General features: G+C 37.1%; 1 protein-coding gene across 7 annotated transcripts in view; it reads right to left on the bottom strand.

The window, feature by feature from the left end:
- IFT56 (intraflagellar transport 56) overlaps positions 1-24,984 on the bottom strand; it is a 54,342-nt gene that overhangs the window by 19,719 nt on the left and 9,639 nt on the right. For all 7 annotated transcript variants that reach the window (XM_052774591.1, XM_052774590.1, XM_052774589.1 and 4 more), the window contains exons 5-13: positions 19,063-19,112; positions 16,662-16,807; positions 15,198-15,369; positions 14,712-14,786; positions 13,391-13,493; positions 9,777-9,832; positions 7,918-7,971; positions 7,427-7,490; positions 737-825 (exon numbers count right to left, since the gene is read on the bottom strand). In XM_052774591.1, the coding sequence (XP_052630551.1) occupies positions 737-825; positions 7,427-7,490; positions 7,918-7,971; positions 9,777-9,832; positions 13,391-13,493; positions 14,712-14,786; positions 15,198-15,369; positions 16,662-16,807; positions 19,063-19,112 (809 nt within the window). The remainder of the gene's footprint in view (positions 1-736; positions 826-7,426; positions 7,491-7,917; positions 7,972-9,776; positions 9,833-13,390; positions 13,494-14,711; positions 14,787-15,197; positions 15,370-16,661; positions 16,808-19,062; positions 19,113-24,984) is intronic.

Genomic DNA, 24,984 nt, shown 5'->3' on the forward strand with positions numbered 1-24,984 from the left:
ACATCTGACTTGTAACTGGATATCTGTAAGTTGTACCCATTTTATCCATTGAATACTGGTGATCTGATAATGCTGCATTAGGGTAACTGCAAACTCCTTCTCTTACTTTGAAAAATGCAACATTGCCTGCAGGGTACCACTCAGATTACTTCTGCAAAAATAATATTCTTAGCTTATTGCTTTGGTAATACTGCCCTATCTTAGCTCTTCACAGTGACTGCTTTCCCTGTAAAATATAAGCGTTATTACTTTCAGAGTCCTTCATGTCCTACCTTCCTTACACACTCTTGTTCATTAAAATGTTGCCCCCAGTTATTAACCAGTGACACTAATCTCCATCACTCATTTGATAAATCTTAAGAAAACATTTGGGTTTTTTCCTCCATGCTGCCCACTCCATAAATATCCACAAATTTTGTCATTGTCTTCCTTTAATTATCTTCCTCATCTTCTGTGATGCCACCAGAAAGCCTGATAATGGTTAAATTGCAAGTGTGATGAGACCATCATGCCCACCATGCTGCACAATGCTATCTTATAAACCGCTTCTTTACTTTTTGATCCATTTGCTGTACTGACTACTTATGTCCCACTGTCATTCCTGTGTTTTGTTGTTACTGTTTTGTTTCTGTATCTTTTTATGTTTACATAGTGTCTCACACAATACAGTCTAATTCCGTAAGTAGTGATTACATGCATTAGAGTACTACTACCAATACTAAATAATAATACTAACCTTGACTGAGTTGAGGTAAATCAGGACATTAGCAAACTGTCTAAGAAGAAAAAAGCAGGAGGACATGCACTGTCTCCCTGGAATGGTATCTAAAATTCAAAAGAGAAATGCAGATTTGTAGAATTTAACAATCACATGGTAATGGAAATCACTGCCTAGATTGCTGGCAACTGTGAAAGCAGCTAACTTCTAAAAATAGTGTAACTTGCCTTTTCAGGCAAAGGACCACACTAGAGGTTAGAAAAACTATTAGATCATCTTGTCAACTTTCTCTGCAGCATACAGTAACTATTGCAAGACTGTCTTCAACAGCAAATTCTACAGAGACAAATTAAGTAACATGCCTTTTCCATGACACAATTTATGTTACATAATTTTACCATGAATTATTCTTACTCTTAGGAATTGACACTTGATACAAAGCCTGAGTTTGTTATTCTAACCTCATTAGCCTTTTTTCTTTAAAATTACGCTTTTCAATTATTCTGGACAAAGAAGCTCTACATATTTTAATTTTAGTTCCAGTAAGAGAGTAAACTTGATACATGAAAATATTGTTATAAAAAAATTAATACATGCACAGGAAAAATAGTTAGTGAGAAAATACAATATGAAAATTAATTTCCATGCATTTGGGATTACCACATTGCTCACAAGTGGTAAAGCCATAAATAAGTTAGGCATATCAGTTTAAATGAGCATCAGTAAACTTTGCTGCTGTCTATGTCATCATAAATTTTGCTGCCATCATACTATGCTGTCATCTACTCTGAAATTGCAAGCTGGGTTACTGAAAAACTATTTCAAAGCTTTTTGAGAGATTCTGAAGTAAGCTTACTAGCACTAATTTCTGTTAGACCCAACCAGCAGAGATTGGTGAGAGACGGATGAACCCAAGTAGCAGCTGGGAAAGCATAAACACAAGTGATGTCAAATCACTACTATTTCACTACATCAAATGATCATTAGATAGCATGCTGCTCTGTGCAGTTTGGTAAGGTGACAGGAGATAAGATCCTAAGGCTACCTACCAACAGCCCTGAAGTAATCTGCTCCTGTAGGTTAGTTAGCATCAATCTATCCACACTAGAAAATTAAAATATCTTTCCTGTATATAGAAATTTCATGTATCTGAAAAATGATATTTTGACTCCATATCACAGCACAAAATGTAGCATTCCACTGTAAACTTGTACATTCTCCTTTAAATAAGGTAGGATAGTAATTATTCCTGGAAAGCACTATATAAGATCTCAAATTGTATTTCAAAGGAAAGCAGAATATTCTCATTTTTTATCTTTTAGCACTAGGAGATACTGAGCTTGGATGTCCTGTCATTTCTATATAGAGACAATCCATCCTTATCTATGTCTGAACCACATCATTCAGCTCTCCAAATTAAGAAAATTATTTGGTTATTTGTGAAGTGTTCACTTGGGAGCAGAAACTGGCCTGTATATTTACCTGTCCTTTTTTACATGCAGGCATACTTACCATGGCACATATATGCCTTGACAGGACAGTAACAGAAACAGTTTTCCTCAGTGTTCCTCAGCTTTTTTGTTGTTGTTGTAATGAGAATGCAGGTACCTCAAAAGTGCTCCTTTTCTCTCACATTCAATTTTTTAAGTTCATAAACTCATGGCAATTTATTTTAAACAAAATCTTAAAAAATGCAAATAAACATGCAAAAACTTAAAACCGAGAATACATTTTCAGTAAAAATGAATCACAGTAACAAAATATTCGAATCATACTTTTCCCATATATGATTGAAGAGTTTCTAAGTTTCAGTATTTATTCTTATGTCCACATTTTGGCAGAAAATTTTGTTATCCCAGCACACCATCCTCCATATGCTTTTAGTGAAAGATTTCATTAAAAAACCAAACAAGTAAAACATCTGTAAATCTCATACAACTCAGCAATGAATACTACTAGTGACAGGAAAACTAGAGTTTTATAGTTCTAATTTATCCCATGTGACTCATGCAGGAAGAGGAAAAAGTTCTCATTTTGAAAAATTACTTAGGGTGACCTAAGAATACCTCAAGAAAAGACTGCACAAAGTCCAGAAGAAATGTTTCATTCCTCCCACCCAACACCAGATATGCCTGACTTGGTCCTAAAAGAGGTCCACTGAAAATGAAAGGGGTGCTTTTCTCCATTATGCTTGCAGTGTTTTTAGGGTAGTTCTTAAGACTTATGCTAAGCACCAGAAACACTGCATTTAATGGAAATGTTAATGTTCATTTACTTTCACTGATGTTCGTTTTGCCCCATTTCCTCCTTAACTTATCTCAGAAATCTGATCTGTTTAATTTTCCATCCAGTTCAAACCCTGGAAGAAGAGCATAAGAATTAACTATAAAAATCTAGTTATATCCTTCTTTGTAATGCCAGTGCCATTTCATGTCATCGGGATTAAGAATTTTTATGAAACTTAAAAAAAACCCAGCAAACCAAGCTGCTGTTCTGGGTGTTATGTATTGCTGTTAGAAGTTGAATATTGACCCTTACTCTGTAAGTGCTTCCTTCTTTTTTTGGATGTTTGTTTTCAGTGTCCCTACTCCTCTTAAAGTACATAACTTCCAACATGAGATGAAATGTGTACATGCATTGGAAAGGACTTTCACATTAACTCTGTTTGCTCTATGTTATGTTCCCTGAACCTCCACACCAGTGATCTAATTAAAAACAGCAAAGGGCTTAACTGATGACTCCAAATGACTTTACAAATGACACTATTATTCTGCAACTGTCCATTGCTGCTTTTGTCTTAAGGCAGCCATGGGACTTCTACAGTTAACAAAAGCAAGTCAGAAAGACAGGACCTTGTTTTGAAAAAATATTCCACATCTTCATTTTAATCCATTAATTTCTGGTAACCCACATTAAAATCAGGAGCCTTGTAGGCCCAGTTGTGAGCAAAGACACAGCATAGGATTTGCTCACTCTAGCAAGCACAACCTACTTTCGTATTATAAATCTGTGAAGCAGCCAAGTAACTTGATAAAGATCTTAGACAACCTAGTGGTACTAGCTCCTTGCAAGGATTGGCCCAGTGGGAAGTGCTAAAGCATGACTTACGTGCTTGAATAGCACAGCTGGCTACTTAGCTAAAGCCCAAGTATACAAACAGCAAGAATTCTGTTCTCCATTCTAAATCCAGCAAAACAAAGGCAGCAGATCAAAAATGACCACAAATGTACAACATAGTGGCTAATATGCTAAGTTACATAAGAACATAAAAATGATCATATTGGATCCAAAGTCTATCTGGTTCAGAAGCTTGCCAAGTAAGAATATACAGCTATAGAAAGAATATATTCTGAATTCACATATAATACATGCTGTGGTATGTAATGCCACTTCCTTTGATGTTTCTCCCAGCTTCCAACAATCTGCACTGAGGACATCCTAATCATTAGTGAAAAATTTGTGTTATACAGCCAATGGATTTTTTTCTACAGATTTCTTAATACCTTCTGGTTCTTGCAAGATTCTATATCAAGTAAGTTGTGTTATGTGAAAAAGTAATTTGTGCTGTTTGTTTTAATTGTCTTGCGTGATGATTTCTGTCAATGCTCCTTTTTTTTTTGTATGGTACAGTAACTGATCCTTCTCTATTCCTCTTCTCCTTGTCATTTATGATGGTCTGTATCACGAACATAACCAAACTCAGTCATCATTTTCCAGGCCATGTATCCTCCTTTATTTAATCTCTCCTTGTTCAAGAAGCTATTGCCTTTCTCTGATCGTCCTTGCTATCTTTATTGTACCCTTTCTTGCTCTCCCATATTTTTTTTAAACTGTAAGAACTAGAACTGCAGACAGTATTCAAGAAAGGAAACCACATCTGTATACAATGACACAGTAATTATTTTTGTTTTGTTCTCTTCTTCCTCATCAATCCCTAAGATTATCTTCAACTCTTCTGATAATTTTGCAAATATCGTTTAAGCCCCGCCCCCCCATGTATTACCTCGCATTCAACAAAGTTAAATTTAATTTGCATATTATTACCCAGCCTCATACATTCTTCCACAGCTTGTTTTCACTTTTCCTACTATGGGTAATTTTGTACCATTGGCAAACCTAGTCACGTCATTATTCGTCTCCTATATCTCATTAATTATGAATACGAGCTCTTTCTTTAAAGAAACAAAAGGTTCTGTCAAGTGTTCAAATCAGGTGCATTTTATCCTTTTCACTGTTACTTCACTGAAAATTTTCTGTTAGAAATAAGAAAGGTTATTATGTAGCTTCCCTTCTTGAAATTAGTGCTGTTGAAATTTTTTGAGGTATTTGCTAACACATGGATTTTGAATTTGATTATACTCGGATCACTGTAACAAAATTAGATTTTCATCATAAAATTTCAAATCAGGTTCTATGTAATCTCTCTATTGGTCTAGAGTCACCTGTTCACTTGTGTGTTCTCTAAGAAAGATGAAAACTTAGCATTTAAAAATTCATTCTCTCTATCACACCATGTCATTGCATTTACTAGGTCAATATGGGCAGAATATAAGTATCCAACTATTATTTAATTATCTTTCTATATAAAATCTCTAACCTCTTTAATATGCCAGTCACTGTTCCCATCCAGGCTGGCTGGTGAATAATTTAGCCTCAATATGATGAGTTTCATATCTGAGCATGTAATTTAAAACAATTTTATGTTACTCACTGATAAAGAAAAGATATTTACTTTATTTTGAGAGAAGGTTTCTATAATGTTAGAACAATTTCTCCACTGGCATCATCTATTTAGTAATACCCCATTGTAAATTAAATAGGAACAAAATCCTACATGTTACCTTCCTCCTATCACATTTTAAAAATTATTTTAGGTTTATAGTTTCCTATTCTAAAACCAGGTGTTCCGCTTTATTAATCTTCTTGTAAAACTTCTAATTTTTGTATAAAAACACTTACATATTTGGTCTTCACGTGTTTGGTTTTTGCTATGTCCTATCTAAATTGAACTCTTTGTCTCTTCTATTTCCTATTTACAGTTTGTTGACCTCTACCTGTCCTTCATTTGAGGATGCAAAAAACCCCTCACACTATTTTGCCTTTAAAGGAGGAGTTACCTTGAACGGTGTGCTCTTCTGTATCTCAGCTTTCTCCCACAAGTTTTTAAAAAGATGACAAAGCAGTTTTTACATGGAAGTACCAAGAGCATAAGATGTTTGCAGTACTAATGTTTCCATTTACCTTTAGTTGAAACCTATCGTTCCCATAGGCTCATTTTTTTCAGTTAACCCACCTTCCTAATCAGACTACATTTCTGTTCCCTTTTTTTTTTTTCCTCAACCATACCTCTCAGCCTCTGTATCTTGTTTTGCATATGGGTTTAAAAATATTTCACAGTACAATTAAGACTTTTAGCTTCCTAACAATTTCAATTTTTGTTTTGGGCTATATCTTCACTATACATCTTTTCAGGATATCTTTTCTCAGACTATCTCTGTATTATTTTTATCCACGTGTGCTATGGTCACTCATCACACCTGCATGACTGTTATGGGCATTAAGAGGTCTACCGCCATTGTATCAGTCATCCTGTGACTTTACTGGCATCACAAACCCAGTCAGCTATATGGCCACTAACTGAGTCTTCCACTACTACAGTTCATGCTGCTTCTTTCTATAGGCTGGGATCCCAACTCCAAAGGGATAACCTCAATGCAAAAGGAATATGTTAGCGAAACCTCATCTATGGAACCACTTCCAGCCTTCCAACGTGAAGCTCTCTGCTGCACAATCTCAACAGTACAAGGGCTGCAAGGGGAACAGAATGGCTCAACAGTGTTTCTGAAAGTTTCATCAGTGCTGCCACTCTGTCTCTTGAGCTCCTTCTCTTTAGTCACCATGGACACAGGAGACAGCATTCTGTCTCCAAGGACCATGGGCTGTCTGCACCATAAACATGCATAAGTTACCCACCTAAAGAAATAGTCCTGGTAACAATGCCTACAAAGGAAACTGGGAAGCCCCATTTCGGCTGAATTTCTGTGTTCCAACTACTGGCTTTTTTGATTTGAGATTTTTGGTTTTACTTTGGCAAGGGGAAGGGAAGACAAGGTCTCGTTTTGGTCTATTATTGAATAAGTAAATATTGAAAATATATTGATTTTTTTGTTGGGTTTTATCATGGGTTTTTTGATTCAACCAAGAAGTTAGTCCCAGAGCCTCCATTTCTCTCTGTAGCCAAATTCCTCTTTATGTTTTTATCACCCTCAGTTTCAGGGCACACTCCATGCTAGGACTCTATGTACTTGATAGGCTTTCATTAGCAGTCCTATATTTGTACCTGCGAGTGTCTGAACCTGTGAGGTTTCAGCCACACACTTCATCTAATTAGACTGTGTCTTCTGTTTCTATAATGGGGATTATTAGTCAAAGGCAAGCTGCCACAGCATCTATCAGTGAAGACTAGCAGTTTGCAGTATAGCCTCTTTTCCAGCCAAATTTGTATAGTAAGGTTTGGAATCAATTCAGCCTTCTAATTTAAAGAGGCAAATTTGTTTTGGACTATAAATTAGGCTTTCTGTTACTCCTACTATAGCAACAAAATCCTAGCAATAGTCATGCTAACAGCAGTTAGACAAAGATACGATGGTATATATTTGGATATTGTAAGAAGGATTACATAATGGAGAGAGAACATTTCAAACATACCACATTCGCTGGCTGATTCACCCACCAACTGGAAGAACTGCTGAGCAATTTTCAGATGATCTCTCTGGGAGAGGAAAAAAAAAACCAAATCCAACATGAGTTCCAGAGTTGATGCTACAATACGCAGGGAAAATATACTCAGGAACAGATGAGGAGCAACTAACAGACAAACCAGGGCTGAAGTAAAAACAGAAAAGGTAAATGTGCCACTGTATGTGCCTAGATACACAAGAACATTGTAGAAAGCAAACAGGGTTTTTTGGAAGCAGGACAGGGAAGCCAAATTCAGCTTGATTTATTGTTAGGACTAGCAACAGAGATTTGCATTTCACTCATTCTGTACTGAGTACTGTATGGAAGAATATTAAGAGACTCAGAGATCCTGCAATCTAAATGAGAAATGACTGCTTGTTTCACTCCATTCCAGTCCCTACAGATCTGTTCACATTCTAGTGTTGGAGAAGCTGGAGAACCTCACAGGCTTCACTCACCGAGCCCATTTCTTGTCCAAGTGCTGCATTTACCACTCCTTTGAGGATGTACTCCTGAAAAAAAAAAAAGTAAAAAGGATCAGAGAAGACAAGGTGAAGATTTCAGGAGACACGTAACATCCTACGCGTACATTATTTTCTTCCTAAATTCAACTCTATCCCAACTCAGTTTAATAGGTAGCTGGTTGCTATAATACTATGACAGTGCTTCAGTAGTACAGTAGTACAAAGTTACCCCCCAGAAATCCATTCTACTTGCTAGCTAATCACTTCTGCTAAATATGTGGGATGCAAAGGGGTAGTGTGTTTTCTGATGTCCTACGCTCAAAGATGGTGCACCAGAAGGAACACTATAACATACTGTCATGCCCTCTTCACCATCATATGACCAATAACCAAGTGCGATGTTGTTATATTAATGCACAGATCCCACTTCAAGTATGCACATTGGTTAACCATAACCACTAACATCCTTGCTCCAAAATGCATAGCATTTCTCATCAGGGCAAAAAAAGTCAAGAGGTTTGTGCTCTGTGGTCATGTTACTCTACTGAAATTCAGAATAGGAGTAGAGTACTCTGTAATCTCTACTATGAGATACAACGATAGTTTAATTCTTCTCTAAGCAAGATTTTCTCAGCATGTAACAGACTCATTTCTCTTTTTCTAATCTTATAATTAGGAGTTACAGCTATAAACCTGTTTTAGTAGGTAGTTCTGATAAACCTGGATAGCCCTGTCACAGATGCAAACATGGAAAAAGAGAAAGAGACATCTACACACCAACAATGGAGTGCAAGGAAACAATCTGAGAGTACTAGCCAGCACGCGAAGTAATCATTTTAGCACACCAACTCTCTTACAGATGCCAAATTATTATCCTATAGACGTCATGACAAAGAATAAATTTGTGAAGAACTGAAGGATGATATACGAGTAGGTTTGCAAGTCTTAGCAGGGAGTTCTTTCCAAGTGTCAGTGAGAAAAATGGAAAAAAAGCACAAAGATTCTCATTTCAAAATGTGATCAAGAATGATATGTTATTTATATTAGGCACGTATATGGGGAAAACAGAGGCTAAAGGACCAATAGCTGCCAAAAACTGTTCAATTAAGTCTTGCTATACTGAAAAATGCAAGAAGTGAAAAGCAACAGCAGAAGACACTCCTCAGCACAGAATCACCAGATCTGTGTTCTTGAGGTTTTCCTTTTCCCTCCCTCCATCTAATCCTCACACAGACTCACGAAAGGTCCCTTTCATGCCCAGCTATGTGACCTTTGGAAAATAAACTGCAAAGAGGAATAAATCAGACGCTAAAGATATTGGAACAGCCACAAAAGAAAATTACAGTAGCAGCTAAGGGACACTATAGCTTTCACTCACTGCAGCTGAAGTGAGACGGGATTAGAAAAGACCTATTATTTAAATTGCTTAATCTAATCTAGCTCATTTTTATTGAAATGGCTTCAGGACAAACTACATGAGCATCTGAGCTAGCAGATCTGAGGGATGGTAACCATCACCAGGGCAGAAATGAGAAGTATTTGTAGTTGGAAGAGGGCTTTTATCTATGCACTAATGGTCAGCTCCCCAGAATCAAGTCTGCACACAACAGAGCTATATTCTTAGTTGACCCCAGGTGGTACAATAATAAACATGCTAAGTACTCATATATGCACATATACAATGCTTTATGCATGCACATTAAGCCTATTGTTGCTAAAAGGATGGAAACCACAAGAGTTTTAAGAGTGGGAATGGGGCAAGCTGTCCTCAGGATACCAGTTTTGTATGTGGCAGACTTCATATCAGTTTACAATCTCTGTCTTTATGTACCATGACATCAGTTTCCAATTACCTGTGGAGCTGTAGGTTCCAGGTCCTTAATCAGGTTATAAGCCTCCTGCACATCATCTGAAATACCAGACGTTAGAATGCATGACAACCCATAGCACACTGTGTTAGAACAAGTCACTCATCCTCTACAACACTCCCCAATAGTCACAGACTAAGAAATAAAGCATTTAGACAGGAGGAGAAAGGTAACTATAAATCATTGTGAATTTATATCACAATGGTGATGGTTTTCTAGAACTCAAATAACAAACATGGAGTGAGTAATAGCTTCTTTATTACTACAATTTTCCTAGTAGAGATGACTTGGCCCCCTTATTCATAATCCAGTGGCTGCCTTCTCAACGGTACAAGGTCAAGAGAATAAATCCATTGTCTTCCTGTCTTCTCTCTTCTCATATTTATTTATCCCTCAAGGAGGACAGAGTAACATGATTCTGAAGGGAAACTTCATCTTTTCCTTACAATATTTCAAAATCTGTCCAGCAGCTCTTACCTGATCCTAATTCTAACAAGCAAAAAGCACTACTAGTATAGAAGTTGACATGTAAATTTTGAACTCAATAAACAACTTCCTTCCCACCCAAAAAATAAGTAAACTGAAAAGATCCTAAACTTTACCTAAATCAAAAAAAGGTGTTGGCACTATGGTCGGCTTCATAAACCAACCTAGTGAAGATGCCCTTTTTACTAGCAAAATTTTGTTAATACAGCATTATACCAGCTGCCCATAAGAACAAACCTTATCAAACAAAACTTTTTTTTTGCTAGTATATACCATCCATACGCTGTAGGGACAGTACTCCAGGGTGACTTAAGGCATTATGCATTGGAGCTGCCAAGCTCCCTTCCAACCCTTGTGCTTTCCTACCCATTCCCTTGAGCAGTCGCATAGTAAGCCAGCACAAGGTCCTAGACTAGCCAAAAGGAATCACTTTTTTTTCTTTTTTTCTTTTCTGTTTTTTTTTTTTCAAAATAGAAATAGTTTTTTTGTTAGTTTTGGCTAGCTCAGCTCACCACCACCACCAAAAAAATGACAGCAGCCCTTACTTTCACCGGTGTAGACCATTAACACAGAACTATGCTCTTCAGGCTCCAACAGAAGCCCCTAGCCACTCTCACTGGAGCAGATTACAACTGGATACCTGGCCCCAAACCCTGCTAAAGTCACTACCTTACCTTAAAGAGCTGAAAAAAATGGGATGCATGTTTGTGCTTCAGTCACTCCAGTTCAAAGCATGTCTTAACACAAGCCTACCTTTACTGGAGACCTTGTAAGTTTTGGAGGGACAGCTGTAGTCATTAGAAGTAATGACTTCTCACATTCTTAACTGATGCTGCTACACTACCAAGACTTTAAAATGGAAACTTAGCCTAACCAGGAAAATAGTTTCAATCCTAATTTCTCTTGGCCTCCTTTATCAATATGCAACTCATTTGCATACCACAGTGAAGGACAGAACCTAACTAATGAAAATTACTGCAAGGTTGACAGCAAACAAGTAAACGAGACTGATTTTTAAGAGATGCAGAAGATGTACTTTGCTTCTGTGTTAGTAGAACTGAATTTGAAACATATTATTGTTAACAATATTATTGGGCAAAATAATTGGTAACAATACCAATATTACCTATAGTGATATCGGCAACAATAATACTGGACAGAAAGGTGGCTGGGAACAGCAGGCATAGATTTACCAATGCCAAATTGTACTGACTAATCCATTGTATGACTGGTTGTACGGATAAGGGGATAGTAGTGGACACAGTTGCCTGTTTTTGGGATCCCTTGATCAAGACAGACATTGAAATACTGGCACAAGCCCACCTGAGCACTCCCAAGGCAGGTAGGGGGCTGAGGAGAGACTGAGAGAACTGCATTTGCTTAGCTTTCAGAGGAGAGGGCCCAAAGGAGATCTTATCACTGTCTACAACTAACTAATGGGAGGGTACAGAGAAGATGGAAACAGATTCCATAGGGTGAGATGAAAGGCAGTGGACACAAGGTGGAACAACAGATGAAGTTCTGACTAGATGCTCATCTGGACAAGGCTCTAAGCAACCTCATCTAATTGGACCTGCCTTGAATAAAATGTGCTAGAGATCTCCAAAGGTCCCTTCACTAATAATGTGATTCTGTTATTTACCTAGAACTCTCTAAATTTATACAATATAAGGCAGGTGATAACATACTTTTAATAATATACAATTGTGACCATTTGAATTTATTTGAGAATGTATATCTAATTTACAAGCATGACGAAATTTAAATAACCTCATATGAAATTTAAATAACCTTATTGTCATTGTCTAGTGTCAAATAAAACAAAATAGGGATAGAATTGCCATATTTTGTGAAGACTGTGATGTTTGCAGATTACAAAAAATCAGATTAATGAGATTTTTATTGCACGGTATTAGCCACAACAAGAATTCCTATAACTGCTAATAGTCATGAGTAGTGGGGTATTCTAAAATTTGTCACAGTTTGAGTTGAACTGAAATGAGGCAGTGTTTCAATTGCACATGCAGACAAAAGAAGCAGTCCTGGATACAACTGAGCACCAAAGAGAAGTTATTCCAACTACAAAGATTAAATCTCACCAACCTTGTTGATTACAAACCATAAAGATGTTACTCAGAATCAGTATCTGAAACTCCAAGTCAATTACACTATAAAAAGCTCACAGAGCTTTTTCAAAGTACTGTGTTCACATATGGTCTGATTCCCTGATGAACTAATTGCGATGCAAAGAATATAAAGTTGGTGTGACTTATTTCTGCCAGCAGAATATATCTCCTTTTTTCCTGGTAATTTTTCAACATTTTGGAAAAAAATCGCAGGCATGGACTTCATTTATTTAAAAAGTAAGAAAAGACATTTTTCTGCTTTCAGATGCTCTGGTCATCTAAACGTAAAGGTGACAAAACACAAGGCTTCTAAGAAAGCAGTGAATGGAAAAGCAATCATCACATCACCTTATATTAGATGACTGCAGTTAACACCTAGTCATCACTCGGCCAGTCAACCCACTGTTGAATAAAGGAACACAACGGGAGAATAGGAATGGCTCTGAAACTAAACTCAGATAAAACACAAAGGAGTCAGCCAACTAAGGAGAGAAACAAGTGAAAAATCCTTTTCAACTGATTCTGGCTACCCACCTGCATTCTTTAAGAGCTGTAAAGTAGATTTGGAATGAAACGTCTTGTTCACAAACTGTAGCCATGTTCACAGTCACTTTGGCTCATATTCTGTTTGTATTTACAGAAATAGTGGTCCTTGACTTCATAGGACATACGCCTACCATTCGCACATATTCAGGCAGAGGTCCCCTCACTGTAAACGTATAAACACCACCATCCCCAAAGCCATCTCCCGCAACCCAAGAACCTCCAATACTCTGCTGAAGTAGATTTATTTGACTGCACACAATTAAAGCCCTCCTCCAAGCCATGGGAGCTCTTACATCATTATTTTCCAGAGGAAGAGAAAATGAAATAAATTACATTTTACTGCAAAGGAAAAAAAAAGCATTTCATTGAATAGTCAGTTGAGATCAGATGAATGAAAGTTATCCCTGAAGCTATGAAAGAGCCAGAGTAAGGTGTATTTACCTTGCCGGAGATAGTAAATCACAAGATTCAGTCTTGCCTCAGGAATAACATCAACCAGGGGAGGCAGGATCTGCAAAGCCCCTTCTCCTCCTCGGAACACCACCTGCAGAGAAAAGCAGCATACTGATAACTGTGTGTCAAAATCTTGCCTATGATCTCTTAATTCAAGGAAATTAATCCTTAAATTCCTGTATTAACAGTAGGAAAAGGTCAGTGGTCCTGGCATTAGCATAATCCCTACTTTTACATAACTCTAGAATTACAACATGTGAAAATCTTTATTCTGAGGAATATAAAGTATTTAATCCATCAGTAAAGATAAACTTATTTGAGCTTTTAGCAGCTCAAAGCAGTGATACGTTATATATCAAAGATTTTAAAGAATAATATGGTCTGAGACAAGACTGAGGGGAACACATATGGAATTATAATTTGCTTATGATGTATGCATATGAAAAAATTAGGCTAACAACTCTGCATTTATTTAGAATGCCACAAGATCCTAAATGATCAGGAGCAGTCGATTCTTTATACTTCAGTTTCACATGACAGTTCCTCCAACAAAACCTAACAAATTTATTCAATAAATCACTGGCAAAAAGACCAACATTCAAAATAAAGAATGTTAACTTACAAAAGTCCAGTATGAAAGCAGTTTTAACTCTTGGGGAAAAAAAGTGTTAGCTTGTTGTGACTGCTCTTGGAAAAGACAAAGCAAGCAACTGCCCATCATTAAATAAGAGCAATCTACTGTTACCAGTTGTTCAGCAAAGAAATAATACCACTGCAGGAAAATTAACAGGTGATTAGTGACTCTTTTACTGTGGAACACCCAAGTATTTTGGCTTTTATCAGCATCTTCTTCCCTATGAACTGAACTCCTTGTTAAGTAATTTTTGGATGAAGACCATTTTCCCGAGCTATCTTAATTCCATTCACATTGCTGTCATACTAAATAAGAGTCCAGGGTCACGCATTCTGACTTGTTTCTACAGTGTCCTTACTGACCAGGCTCCACAAAATGTCTTGCAAAGGTATACTTACAGGACATAAATTATTTTAATATGCCTTCGGGGGTAAAAGCAACAGCATTATTATTTTCTTGACACAGTCTCAAACTGACAGGGAAAAATTCCAGGGGAAAAAAAAATACACTTGATGGCACATTAATTATACAGGTAGGATTTCTGGAATGGGACTTATATGGCAGCAGAGATTCAATTGGGTCTGCAATTCCCAAAATATTCCATTTTATGAATCATGAAGAAAAGCTCTACAAATGAGTGCAGTTCATGTTAAATCCGAGAAATACATTACTCACCAGGTTGTGCTTAATGAGCTCCTTGCCAAACTCAAAAGACGGTGAGGCGCTGTCTGTTAAGTTCTTGAGCTCTGCCTGGAATTACATACATTCTAAAATTTTAACACGAAAACAAAAAAGCACACAAGCATAAATGGAGCTTCATATGAGCCCAAAAGCTGACAGAAAGACATCTCCAGTGGTGCTGGGTCACTGGAAGATTTTTGCCTTCCCACTTCTTTGTGATGATTTTTAGCAATTGGATAATACATATAGACACAAGGTCAAAAGTGGACTGGGAAAACTGTTAAGACCACTGTGCACACATGTGGACAGATGGCTTAATACCAGGGAAACTGAAATAGGTGACATTCCTAAGAGAAGGACACAACGACAAGATAAAGGCCATTATCAACATTACTGATTAAGATAGATAACAAGGAAAAGAAACGTGTACAGAATCTTGAACTAAAATAAAGGTGAACTGAAAGGCCGTCCAATAGATACCTCAGCAGCCTTCCCATTGTAAAGTCGGAAATGGTTACAAGCCTTAAGGTTAAGAGCAATGGTGCTGTCAGGAACTTGCTGAAGATAAACAGCTAGCACTTCCTGCGATACATCATAGTAATCCAGTTTGTAATAGCATAGGGCCACATATACATTCAGAGCCAGGTATTCCCTGCAGGAAAGAGGATTAAGGAGAACATTTAAATCCCACCAGATAGTTTAACTACAGAACATTAAAATCAGTGATAAAGCTCTCACATGTCTATACATCTTTTACAAGCACATCAAAATCGGGGTTTCTGAGAAAAGCTTAGAGCTTTTAGAGCTCTAGTTTGTTAGCTAAGATTGCACAGATCTAGATCCAGATTCGCATTAGTTTTTTCAATGGCAGCTACTGCAGCGTTAAAGAATTACCTACAAAACTTTTGGTTTGCAAATCTGGGGAATGGTGGCAACTTCACACTAAGGAAATGCACAGAACATGAGCGCTGTATTTGGCCTGGCAGAATAGGATTTTCTATGCAATACATGCAAAGACATTTAATATGCACATAAAACTTGGAAAATATTTTAATGGATCTTTTTATGTTATACCAAGTACAATTATTCCCAAAAATCCTTGCCTTTACAAGCTATCAAGCCAGAAGAACTAGACACAGAAATAAGACAGGCATTTGTGGAAACAGTAAGTAAAAAGATAATTGTTACAAAGGTTACTCGTTTAGCTTTGAGTGATTGATTCTACAGGACTTGGAAGTTAAAATCTCCTCCCCAAGCATTACATGACATACACATTATGATGGACTTCTCTGAAGCATTCAAGAGGACATGCTGCTAAAAGATAGCTATGTATTCTGCGACAGCTGTTTCTATTTTATTAAACAATACTTCCAGCCACTTAAGAATTCAATTTGTTCCTTGTTAAATTCTGAACTAAGAACTTGCAGAATATGATAGGAAAGCCATCAACAAATGTCATAGCAGGGTAAATAGAAATGGAAAGAATTTCAGACTTAAAGGAATGCAAGGAACCCTCTACATAAAAGCTGAGAACTGAACCCTTCTTAAAAAGGCTAAGAGGTGAAGGAGAAGTCAATAATCACAAGCAAGGGTCACCAGACTGGCCATCAGAGGGGAAAAAGGAAAAAGACAAAGCAGGTACATAACCATATATAATTTCAGAAGTAGTAAATAACAAAATAAAAAAAGATCTCAGAAGGAATTACACAAAAACATCACTAAAAGCAAGCAACAGAGAACAGACTTCTTTTTAAACATGCATTTTTCAATCATGCTTTACAATGAACAAAATTGAGGGGGCTGCAACTTGTGCACATTTTGTGGTGGAAAAGGGACATAGTAGTTAGGGAAAATTCCTACTTTCAGAAACCAAGCAACTAAACGGAATTCAAATACCAACAGTATCAGAGACACTGCAATAAGGTTTAGAGTAGAGATGCCCACCGATTATCAAGAAGAATGCGTTTGTAGATATCAATAGCTTCTTGGTAGTGGGACCGCATGTAGTGGATAGATGCCAAGCTAAGCTGATCTTCTGTAACGTCTTGCAGATTCTGGTGAGAGCTCATCAGTTTCTTCTCATCGCTGAACTAAAAAGAGTGTGACACATTCTCAGAAGAGTTCAGCGAGAAAACCCGTTTTAATTAGCTGGATTAGTTTTGTCCTTGCTGGCAAACAGCAGGTGATTCATATTAAACATCTGGAAAACCTCTGTTACTTTAAAGTTAATTTAACCGGTGGACAAAGCCAAACATTAAGGAGGCAGACCAGTTGAAACTAGGTAAATGTGAGGCTAAAACTAAGTACACGTTTTCCTTTAATGTGTGATTTAGACATAATTACATTTCACATGCCTTGATGGATAAGAGGGGAAGAGCTGAATTAATTATTTCACAAACAGAATTTTGCAACACAAGATTGGACTGTTATTATTCGAGCCAGCAGAAGTTTTGCTGTTTGTAGATCCAAATCTTATTTCGCTTGGATAACAGAAAAACACAAGACTTGCCAACACACAAGCACAAATTTTCACAAGAATTCTTTACAGCAGTAACAAATTCTCTTTCATCAGCTCCTTAAAATTCCAGTATCTTCAACTAAATGGTTTATTTTTAAAAGCATTGCTGTATAGCACATAACACGCACACAAGGATAAAAACAAAGAACAGAGTTAAACTTACCCATTACATTTGTGTTATAATAGTAAAGTTGATGCTATTCACCTAATCTGTCTACTCAGATCACTTATTCTGATATCGAAATGTTTATGGTTGTATTTTTTACAAACTTAGGGAACAAAAGATAAGCAATCGATGTAAATCACTTGGCTAAGCAAGTCTTGACAAGACAATGGAATAGAAAGAACAAATCGACCTAAAACTAGGAACCAGAAACTTTAGTGGGCTGGTTGCCCAAGAAGCTTGGCTATACCACATGAATCAGCTAAAAATGTGCCCTTTAGGTGAACTTAACTAATTATAAAATAAAGACCACACCTCTAGAAGTTAGGATGACTGCCTCCACCTGAAGACCGTCACCCACTGAGCTTGCGCAGTAAAATTAAAAGACGCTGCACCTTTAAATGAAGACAAGGCACTATACACCAGTCTGCTTTAAGATACAGAATTATGGGCACCAGTGAAAGGTTGATAAACAGTGAGTATGGTAATTATGCTAATTTACTATGTATAAATGAATGACTGTTGTAGTGCCGGGTGCGCTAGCTTTGCGGGGATACCCCCTAGCACCCCTTGCTGCGCAGAACTGGCAATAAATAGCTAATACCTCAACAATGTGTGTTATTGGCTTGCACACTGGGTGAACGATCCCACAAGTTTTGGGACAACAATTCTAGTGCTTCCCTTTGCAGGTTCTGCTGATTCAACAGTAATTATGAATTTCTCTTACACACAAATTCTATCTTATGTATTTGTTTTTCAACTATCTGCTCAGTTTTCTTCAAATCCTTTTCCTCCCTCTTTCAGCCAGTCACAAAATGATACTCCAGTACAAAGGCAAGAGAAGTTGCTTAACAGAACTAAAGGCAATGGGCTTCAGAGTTTCGTAAAACCCTTTATGTCCAAAGACTAACTAGATGAACTAAGAATTATTCAACTTCTTTATCACAGACATCTGTAAGTGTCAGTGTCACTACAAAAATGTGTTAAGATTTCTCTCTTAAACTTAACAGAGATTTAAGTAAAGATAATCTGACATCAAAGCTAACATTCAGGTTTTATACTTTCTTTCAACTCAGTCACTTCAGTAGCACAATATTTGTTAAGTATAACACAGGATGATAGAAAACCAAATTTAAGGGAAGATAGCTATGTGTGGTAAGTGAAATAAGCATTTAATTCTTGTTGAAATTAAAGTAAATTTCATGTTATAAACAATACGGCTTCTTGGATACTGAATGACTTAGGAGGATCAGTAATAGCATACAGACCATTTTGGTCAAATTGCTAAGTATAAGACAGCTGCAAGTTAGGAAAACCTGGCACACTTCAAAGAAAAAGAAAAATGATGGCTTATACATTTCTGATTCTATTCAAGTTCCAGGTTCTTCATGATCAAAAATACCATCAGGTTCCTGTTGTATGACTTATGTGAAGTGTGTTGGTAAGACTTTGCTTAGATACGTGCTGAGGGCATCTATTCTGAGATCATGTTTTCACACTTACTTTCTCCTCCACATTTTAATACAGTAGGGTGGTTATGGAAAACATTTGTTCTTCTGCCACCACAGACATTTTAATTATTCTGCCAGGTTGCCAGCATAAATTACACATTACCAAATTGAAAAGAAAACAAACAATGAATGAGTGAAGAAAAGACATCATACCTTATGTGCCAGGTGAAAGAGTAAACGGTTCTGGAGACGACTCTTAGGTGCTGAAAGGAAAATTCAGTAAGTATCACTGCAAAGAACAACTTAGGGTGTCTCTTTTTTATTTTTAACTCTCTTTCTCAATAGACGTGCATGCACCCATATTCTTTCATTAACTAGCCCAAGTACAGTTCTTCACTGACACAGCCTTTGCACGTCATGCCCTAGGGCAGATTCTACCAATTTTAGAGCAGTTTAAAGGCCTTCCTGCTTCCTATCTTCATTCCCTGACATTTCTTTTTAAATCCCTGTTGAAAATAACTTTTCATTGGCCTCTGTCTTCCACGAGCCTTAAAAAGTTTACCAATTGCACTATCATTTCCCTGCAGGGCCTTCTGGATAATTCTCTGGTTTTTTGTGACATGCAGCACAGCATCTTTTACAAAATAAAACACAGCAACAGATAAACTCATAATCAAGGCTCCTTCTACAATGTGTCACATTTGAAGTGAGTTGTGATTCATAATTCTAGGAATCTTGTCAGCTTCCAGTGTATTGCAAAACCCATTGTTGCTACCATTTTGTTATGTATGCACATTACATTATACTTAGTTCTAATATTTATTCTGTCCTCAGGAACAAAAGGCACGTGAAAGAATCCTGCAGTCAGAGCAGATAAGACTCAGCCTAAGATATGGGGAGACATCTCCTTTTCAGAGCCACTAAAGTTCATGAAATTTCTTGCTCTAGCAGGATTAGGAATACCATTTAACTCACTCCATATGACACAAATTGTTAACTGCAGCGCTTTAAGTCACTAGAGCACGCCTTGTGCTTCACTGAGAGTGATAAAGGTCCTCGTCCAACAGAGCTATTAATTTATTTTGCAAGCAAACTTCCAAAAAGCATTCCCCTGTTTCCTGTATTTTCTTTAGCCTACTCAGTTAATGAACACGCTCAGTTTTGCTCAGACCAACCAGCTGGCAACCTATGTTCCACAGAAAGGATGCACATGGAATATTTACAAAATGCAGAATTACTTACTGTGTTTATGAGGCCACAAAAGTGCAGAGTTAGCAAAGCAATGGCCTGTAACACAAGACTATAATTCTTCTGACATCCTAAACCATGAAAGAGGGCTCAAACCACCAAAACGTCTTCCCTCCCTGCCTCCAAGATGGAATTTTCTAGTAATAAGTTAGATTTTTTTTTTTTTTTAAAGGAGTTTAGGGAGAGATTTCCAGACTTCTTACTCTTTCTCCACGTAGTAAGAAAACTTTGTAACACAGTGGACAATGCCAAAATCCAGGCCATTCTCATCAGGTTGGCTGTGTAAGTCTGCCCACCTACTTCTGATAGGTATAGCAATTATTTCTCCCCTTTCCTCCTTACCAAGCTATGTTATTTAACCATGTTCCTAGCAAAAGAGGACAGTAAATTGTATCTTTAAAGAACTGCTATAACAGAGAAGTCCCAAAAGGCAAAGGCAGTATGAGAGTGTTCTTACAAAACCACATCTTGCAGGGTATTACTAGCAGAGCATGGAGTTGTTAAGAAGCTAAATGGTCTTCAATCTAGGATATATGTGGGAATTCTCATTAGTCTAATTATTAAAGAACAGAAAGTTTTTCTGATCTACAATCAATATTGTATAAGCAGCAGTAGTAGTAGTATAACTGACACGACAGTACATTCTAGAAATTATTTCATCCATTGAATTAGAAAGTTAGAGTACCTTAATCTAAATGCATGTTCTTCAAAATGTTGTCAGCAATGATACTGTGGCAACTCCACATGTGCCCCAGCATTAATTGATAGGTTTTAATATCAAAGTTTAGAAGGGTTGCACATGGACCCCACATGTGCTTTTGTGAGAAACTTAAGCCAACCACAACTACCCTTCACAATTCAAAACATTTGGTCATCAAAGGCTCCAAAAATACAAGCAGGACTGATTGTGGGATTTACACTGCAAATAACATATTGTATAATCACTGTACTATGGGTAAAGACACCAATGTTCCTTCTCTGAGTAGGTTTTGTTACTTTTTTTTTTTTTTGAGTGGGTTTTAGCATTAATTTCACTGTGAAAAATGTGACTTGCAAGCAATACTCCCTCAAGAATCTAACCCGAGGAATTCTTGTTTCACTGGTCAACCAATGACTGCAGTGCTGCCCTCGCAAACCTGGCATCTGATCTGACATCAGAATTATTATTTACTTCTTGGCAAAGCTGGAGGGTTAGTCCATGTTATTTTACACCTAAAAACAGGCAAAGGATGAAACCTGAGTTCTCATGGTGTGCATAGATATATGGAGGGAGAAAAAATGTCCTGCTTCCTAAGATATTTACGATACTATCCATTTGATATTCTTTAAAATAAGACATTTCTACTTAATGTCAGCCAGAGAAGGAGAGGGGCAAAAACCAAAAAATACAGTGCTGTCGATATAGTAAGCAGAACCATGGAAACATTCAGTATCAGCAGTTTCTTTTCTCCCAGTGCCAAATGCATTTTTTGGGGGAAGACAAGGAAACATACGAACAAGGTCAGATTAGCTTCCAGAAAGAATTTGGTTATGAATATTGGATAAAGCTGTTGTCAATCACTGGAGCAGGAAGTGATACAACTGCCTCATCAGAGATAATGATTTTTAAGGGACATTAGGCTTGTTCTTTTATTACTCTCTGCTGCTACCGAATTTCCTTGTCACTGATCTATTAGTGCTACAAGGAAGCAGAATCTTCTTTTCCTGTCCTACTTTTTCAAGACGACAACTGTACTTTTTTTTTTTTTAATCAGTACTAAGCAATCTAGGGATCATAACAAACATGATGACAATGCTACATGGCAACAAACTCACCCTGCTCCAGGTCTTCAGCACAAGGCCAATACTAGACATCACTGAGGTAGCTGGATAGCATATATTTCTTTCCAGCTAGGAAACACATTGATATTCCTACGCTAGAATTTTTTATTTCTGTCATGATCAGTGCTGATGTTCCAGGCACTAAAGTCATAGCTGACATTGATCTTAAAAGTGTTCCGTATATTTTTATGTGCTGACACTGACCAGGCACCTAGCGAACTATTGTTAAAATATAATAAACAGCTACAATAAGAGTGAAGACAGTTATCTTCACTAATCATTAAACAAAAAGTTAAGCTCACTAGAAATGGCAGCTCAGACTCTTGGTGAGTTCCATTTTGCTGCCACAGGCAGTAAGAAGATGATGAAATACAGTCATGGACAAACTGGCATTTGTGCCCTCTCGTAAGAGTGCCAGGCAATGCTGGTCATGCACCCAGCATTAACAAATCCCATCTAGCAGACATAATGCATACACTATCGCAGCACTTCACACATTAACAGATGTAGTACACATCTTAAACATACGTAGCAGGAGCTGGTAGGAATGGAACAGGGCTGAGAAGGCTCCAGCCTGACAGCACAGAAAATATGACCAGAGGAAACCTTATTCTCCTGTCCCCAAGAAACAACACCCGGCTCACCTGAATACAGTAGCTGAATGAAGCCCTCTGTGCCTCAGAACCACAGTCTCACTGGTGGACGGAAAATGAAAGGGTATGGGAAAAATGTTTGGAAAAACTGTGGTCCAACAGTGAGGTTCACACTTATACACACTTGAATAGCTCCACTGTTCTGTAGATTTCATTCAAGAAAATTCTGAGGACATTCATTGAAATTTTCACATTCCCAAAATACTTAAAAAACAGTTCAGCTATGTTCAGTTCCTTGCAATATAGACATATTTCATTTCAGTCATGCCTAAGCACAGTAAATTAAGGATCATCAAAGCAAAAAACTATCAATTATTCCTGTTCTGTAGCTTCCACTATACTTTAAAAAGCAAAACAAGAAAATAAGGTTAGTAGTTTTTAAAGTTTAAATATGTATAAATCGATTTTTTTTTTTCCACTTGCGCACTTTGAAAGTTCCACATATCAAACTCTGCTGGTTCAAAACCACAGCTAAAATGCAATGAAAATGAACTACTGTTCTCAAGAAATACAGTACAAGCAGAAAGCAGGTAATTTTGCATGTAGGTGAACATGCAGTCTAAAGAAAAAGAAAACCCACCAACTTTTCCATGCCCACTTGTAATTGCACATTTTCACTGGTGACAGCTATCTGACACTTGGCAAACACTAATACATGCATAAGCAAAACTGGTTTGGAAAATTGTCATTGTTCTTACTAACCCATCTCTGTCCTGCTTTTGTACAATATTGCTCCTTCCAGTATAGACTGTGAAATAAGAAGTAACTCTGTTCAGTTAAACCACATTCAGATCTGACACATGCAGAGTTGTGAAGAAGTACAGTAATTACAAAGCTTTGTCTATCAAAAATTACAAGGGAGAAAAAAAAAAAAAATTAATGACTGGTTCAGCAACACAACCCTGTCTGTACATGAATCTTTAATTGTAAAATTTCGTTTATCCTAAAAAGACTTTTTCATAACAGATTTAACTGCAGCCCCACTTATGTGCACATTTTGTGGTTTAAAAGAACACTGCTCATTCTTGTGTTTTTCTTAATGCAGCGCTAGCCAGTGGCTTCTGAGAGCACTACGCAGGCTTCTAAACACTAGGATCAGTTGCCAGGACCACCATGTAAGTGTGCCAGGCCGAGTTTCTCATCCTTGCAAGGCACGGGAACTGGGAATGCAACATAAGGCTATTTGGATTCATAATTAAAAAATAGTAATTTATTATTATTATTTATTAAACCAAGATCAAGACTTTCAGCCTCATTCTCCCAAGACTAGATGGGCTAGCACATGGCATGGAAAACATATGTTCAGCCAATATATGAGAGCACAGACACAAAAGGAGTAAACAAAGCATCACTTGGCAGCTTCACTATGGGATGACTATGAAAAAACAGTAGCTGACTTGAAGTAACTCTAACTTCACCTCAGATCCAGGAACATTAGTAACTGTAATGTAAGGGGACAGCAGGGAAAAAGGAGAATCCAGAAATATCTGAGAGGAATTTGGAAGAAAGCCTAGAGGAGATAAAGTACAACTGTAACGAAAAACCTTCAAAGGAGGATTTTTCTTTATTGCCTTTTCGCTCTACTTCTTAGGTTATATTTGCAGTAATTCTGGTTTATATGACTTTTGATATACAGATTTATTCTTTCCTGAGAGAATGTACCATGAAGTTTTAATTAAGTAATGACAAGCTAAGAGAACACTTCACATCTATTATAAAATAAATATAAAACCTTGCTCCACAAGAGATTGTGGACTATATATCTTGTATGAAATGTAATAATTACCTCATGGCTTTTAATGCCAATTTCCTAATTTTTAAGTATCCTGCATATTTTGTCTCAGACAATTAACAATAATTTTCTTAAGCAACAGTACATGGCAAGAAGGAACTTCTATTTGATTTCTAGATATTTACATGTTTGTGTGGAAAATCTATTCCAGAAAGCTAGCTGACATTTATGTTCCCTTTCACACAGAGATTCCATCACCGTAGAAATTTAGAATTATAGCTGAAAATAAATTATTTCTCCCACATTTGTTTTAGCACTATGCTACTTTCAGGGTCTTAGCATAACTGCAGCAATAAACAGCAAGCAGTGTGCAAGAATTCAGGCAAAATAATCCCAAAATAGCAATGGTAAGCAGTCCAACACTAACACTATCTACCATTTTTTCAGCAGTATTCAAAGCAGTACTGGATAAATGGTGTTCTAGAGACTTCACCTGTCGTGTCTATATCCAATGAAATATTTTGCTTCTTCAGGATCTTTGCAAAACCATGGAAGAGATCACAAGATGTGATGGCCTCAGCTGTCAATAATATATTGTGAACACCCATCACTGACGCAATCCTAAAATGTTAAAAAAAAACCCTAAAAGAGGATCTGTCTTGAGCAAAAATAAAATGGTTC

This window comes from Harpia harpyja, chromosome 23 (genome assembly GCF_026419915.1).
Source record: "Harpia harpyja isolate bHarHar1 chromosome 23, bHarHar1 primary haplotype, whole genome shotgun sequence".
Classification (NCBI taxonomy): Eukaryota; Metazoa; Chordata; class Aves; order Accipitriformes; family Accipitridae; genus Harpia; species Harpia harpyja.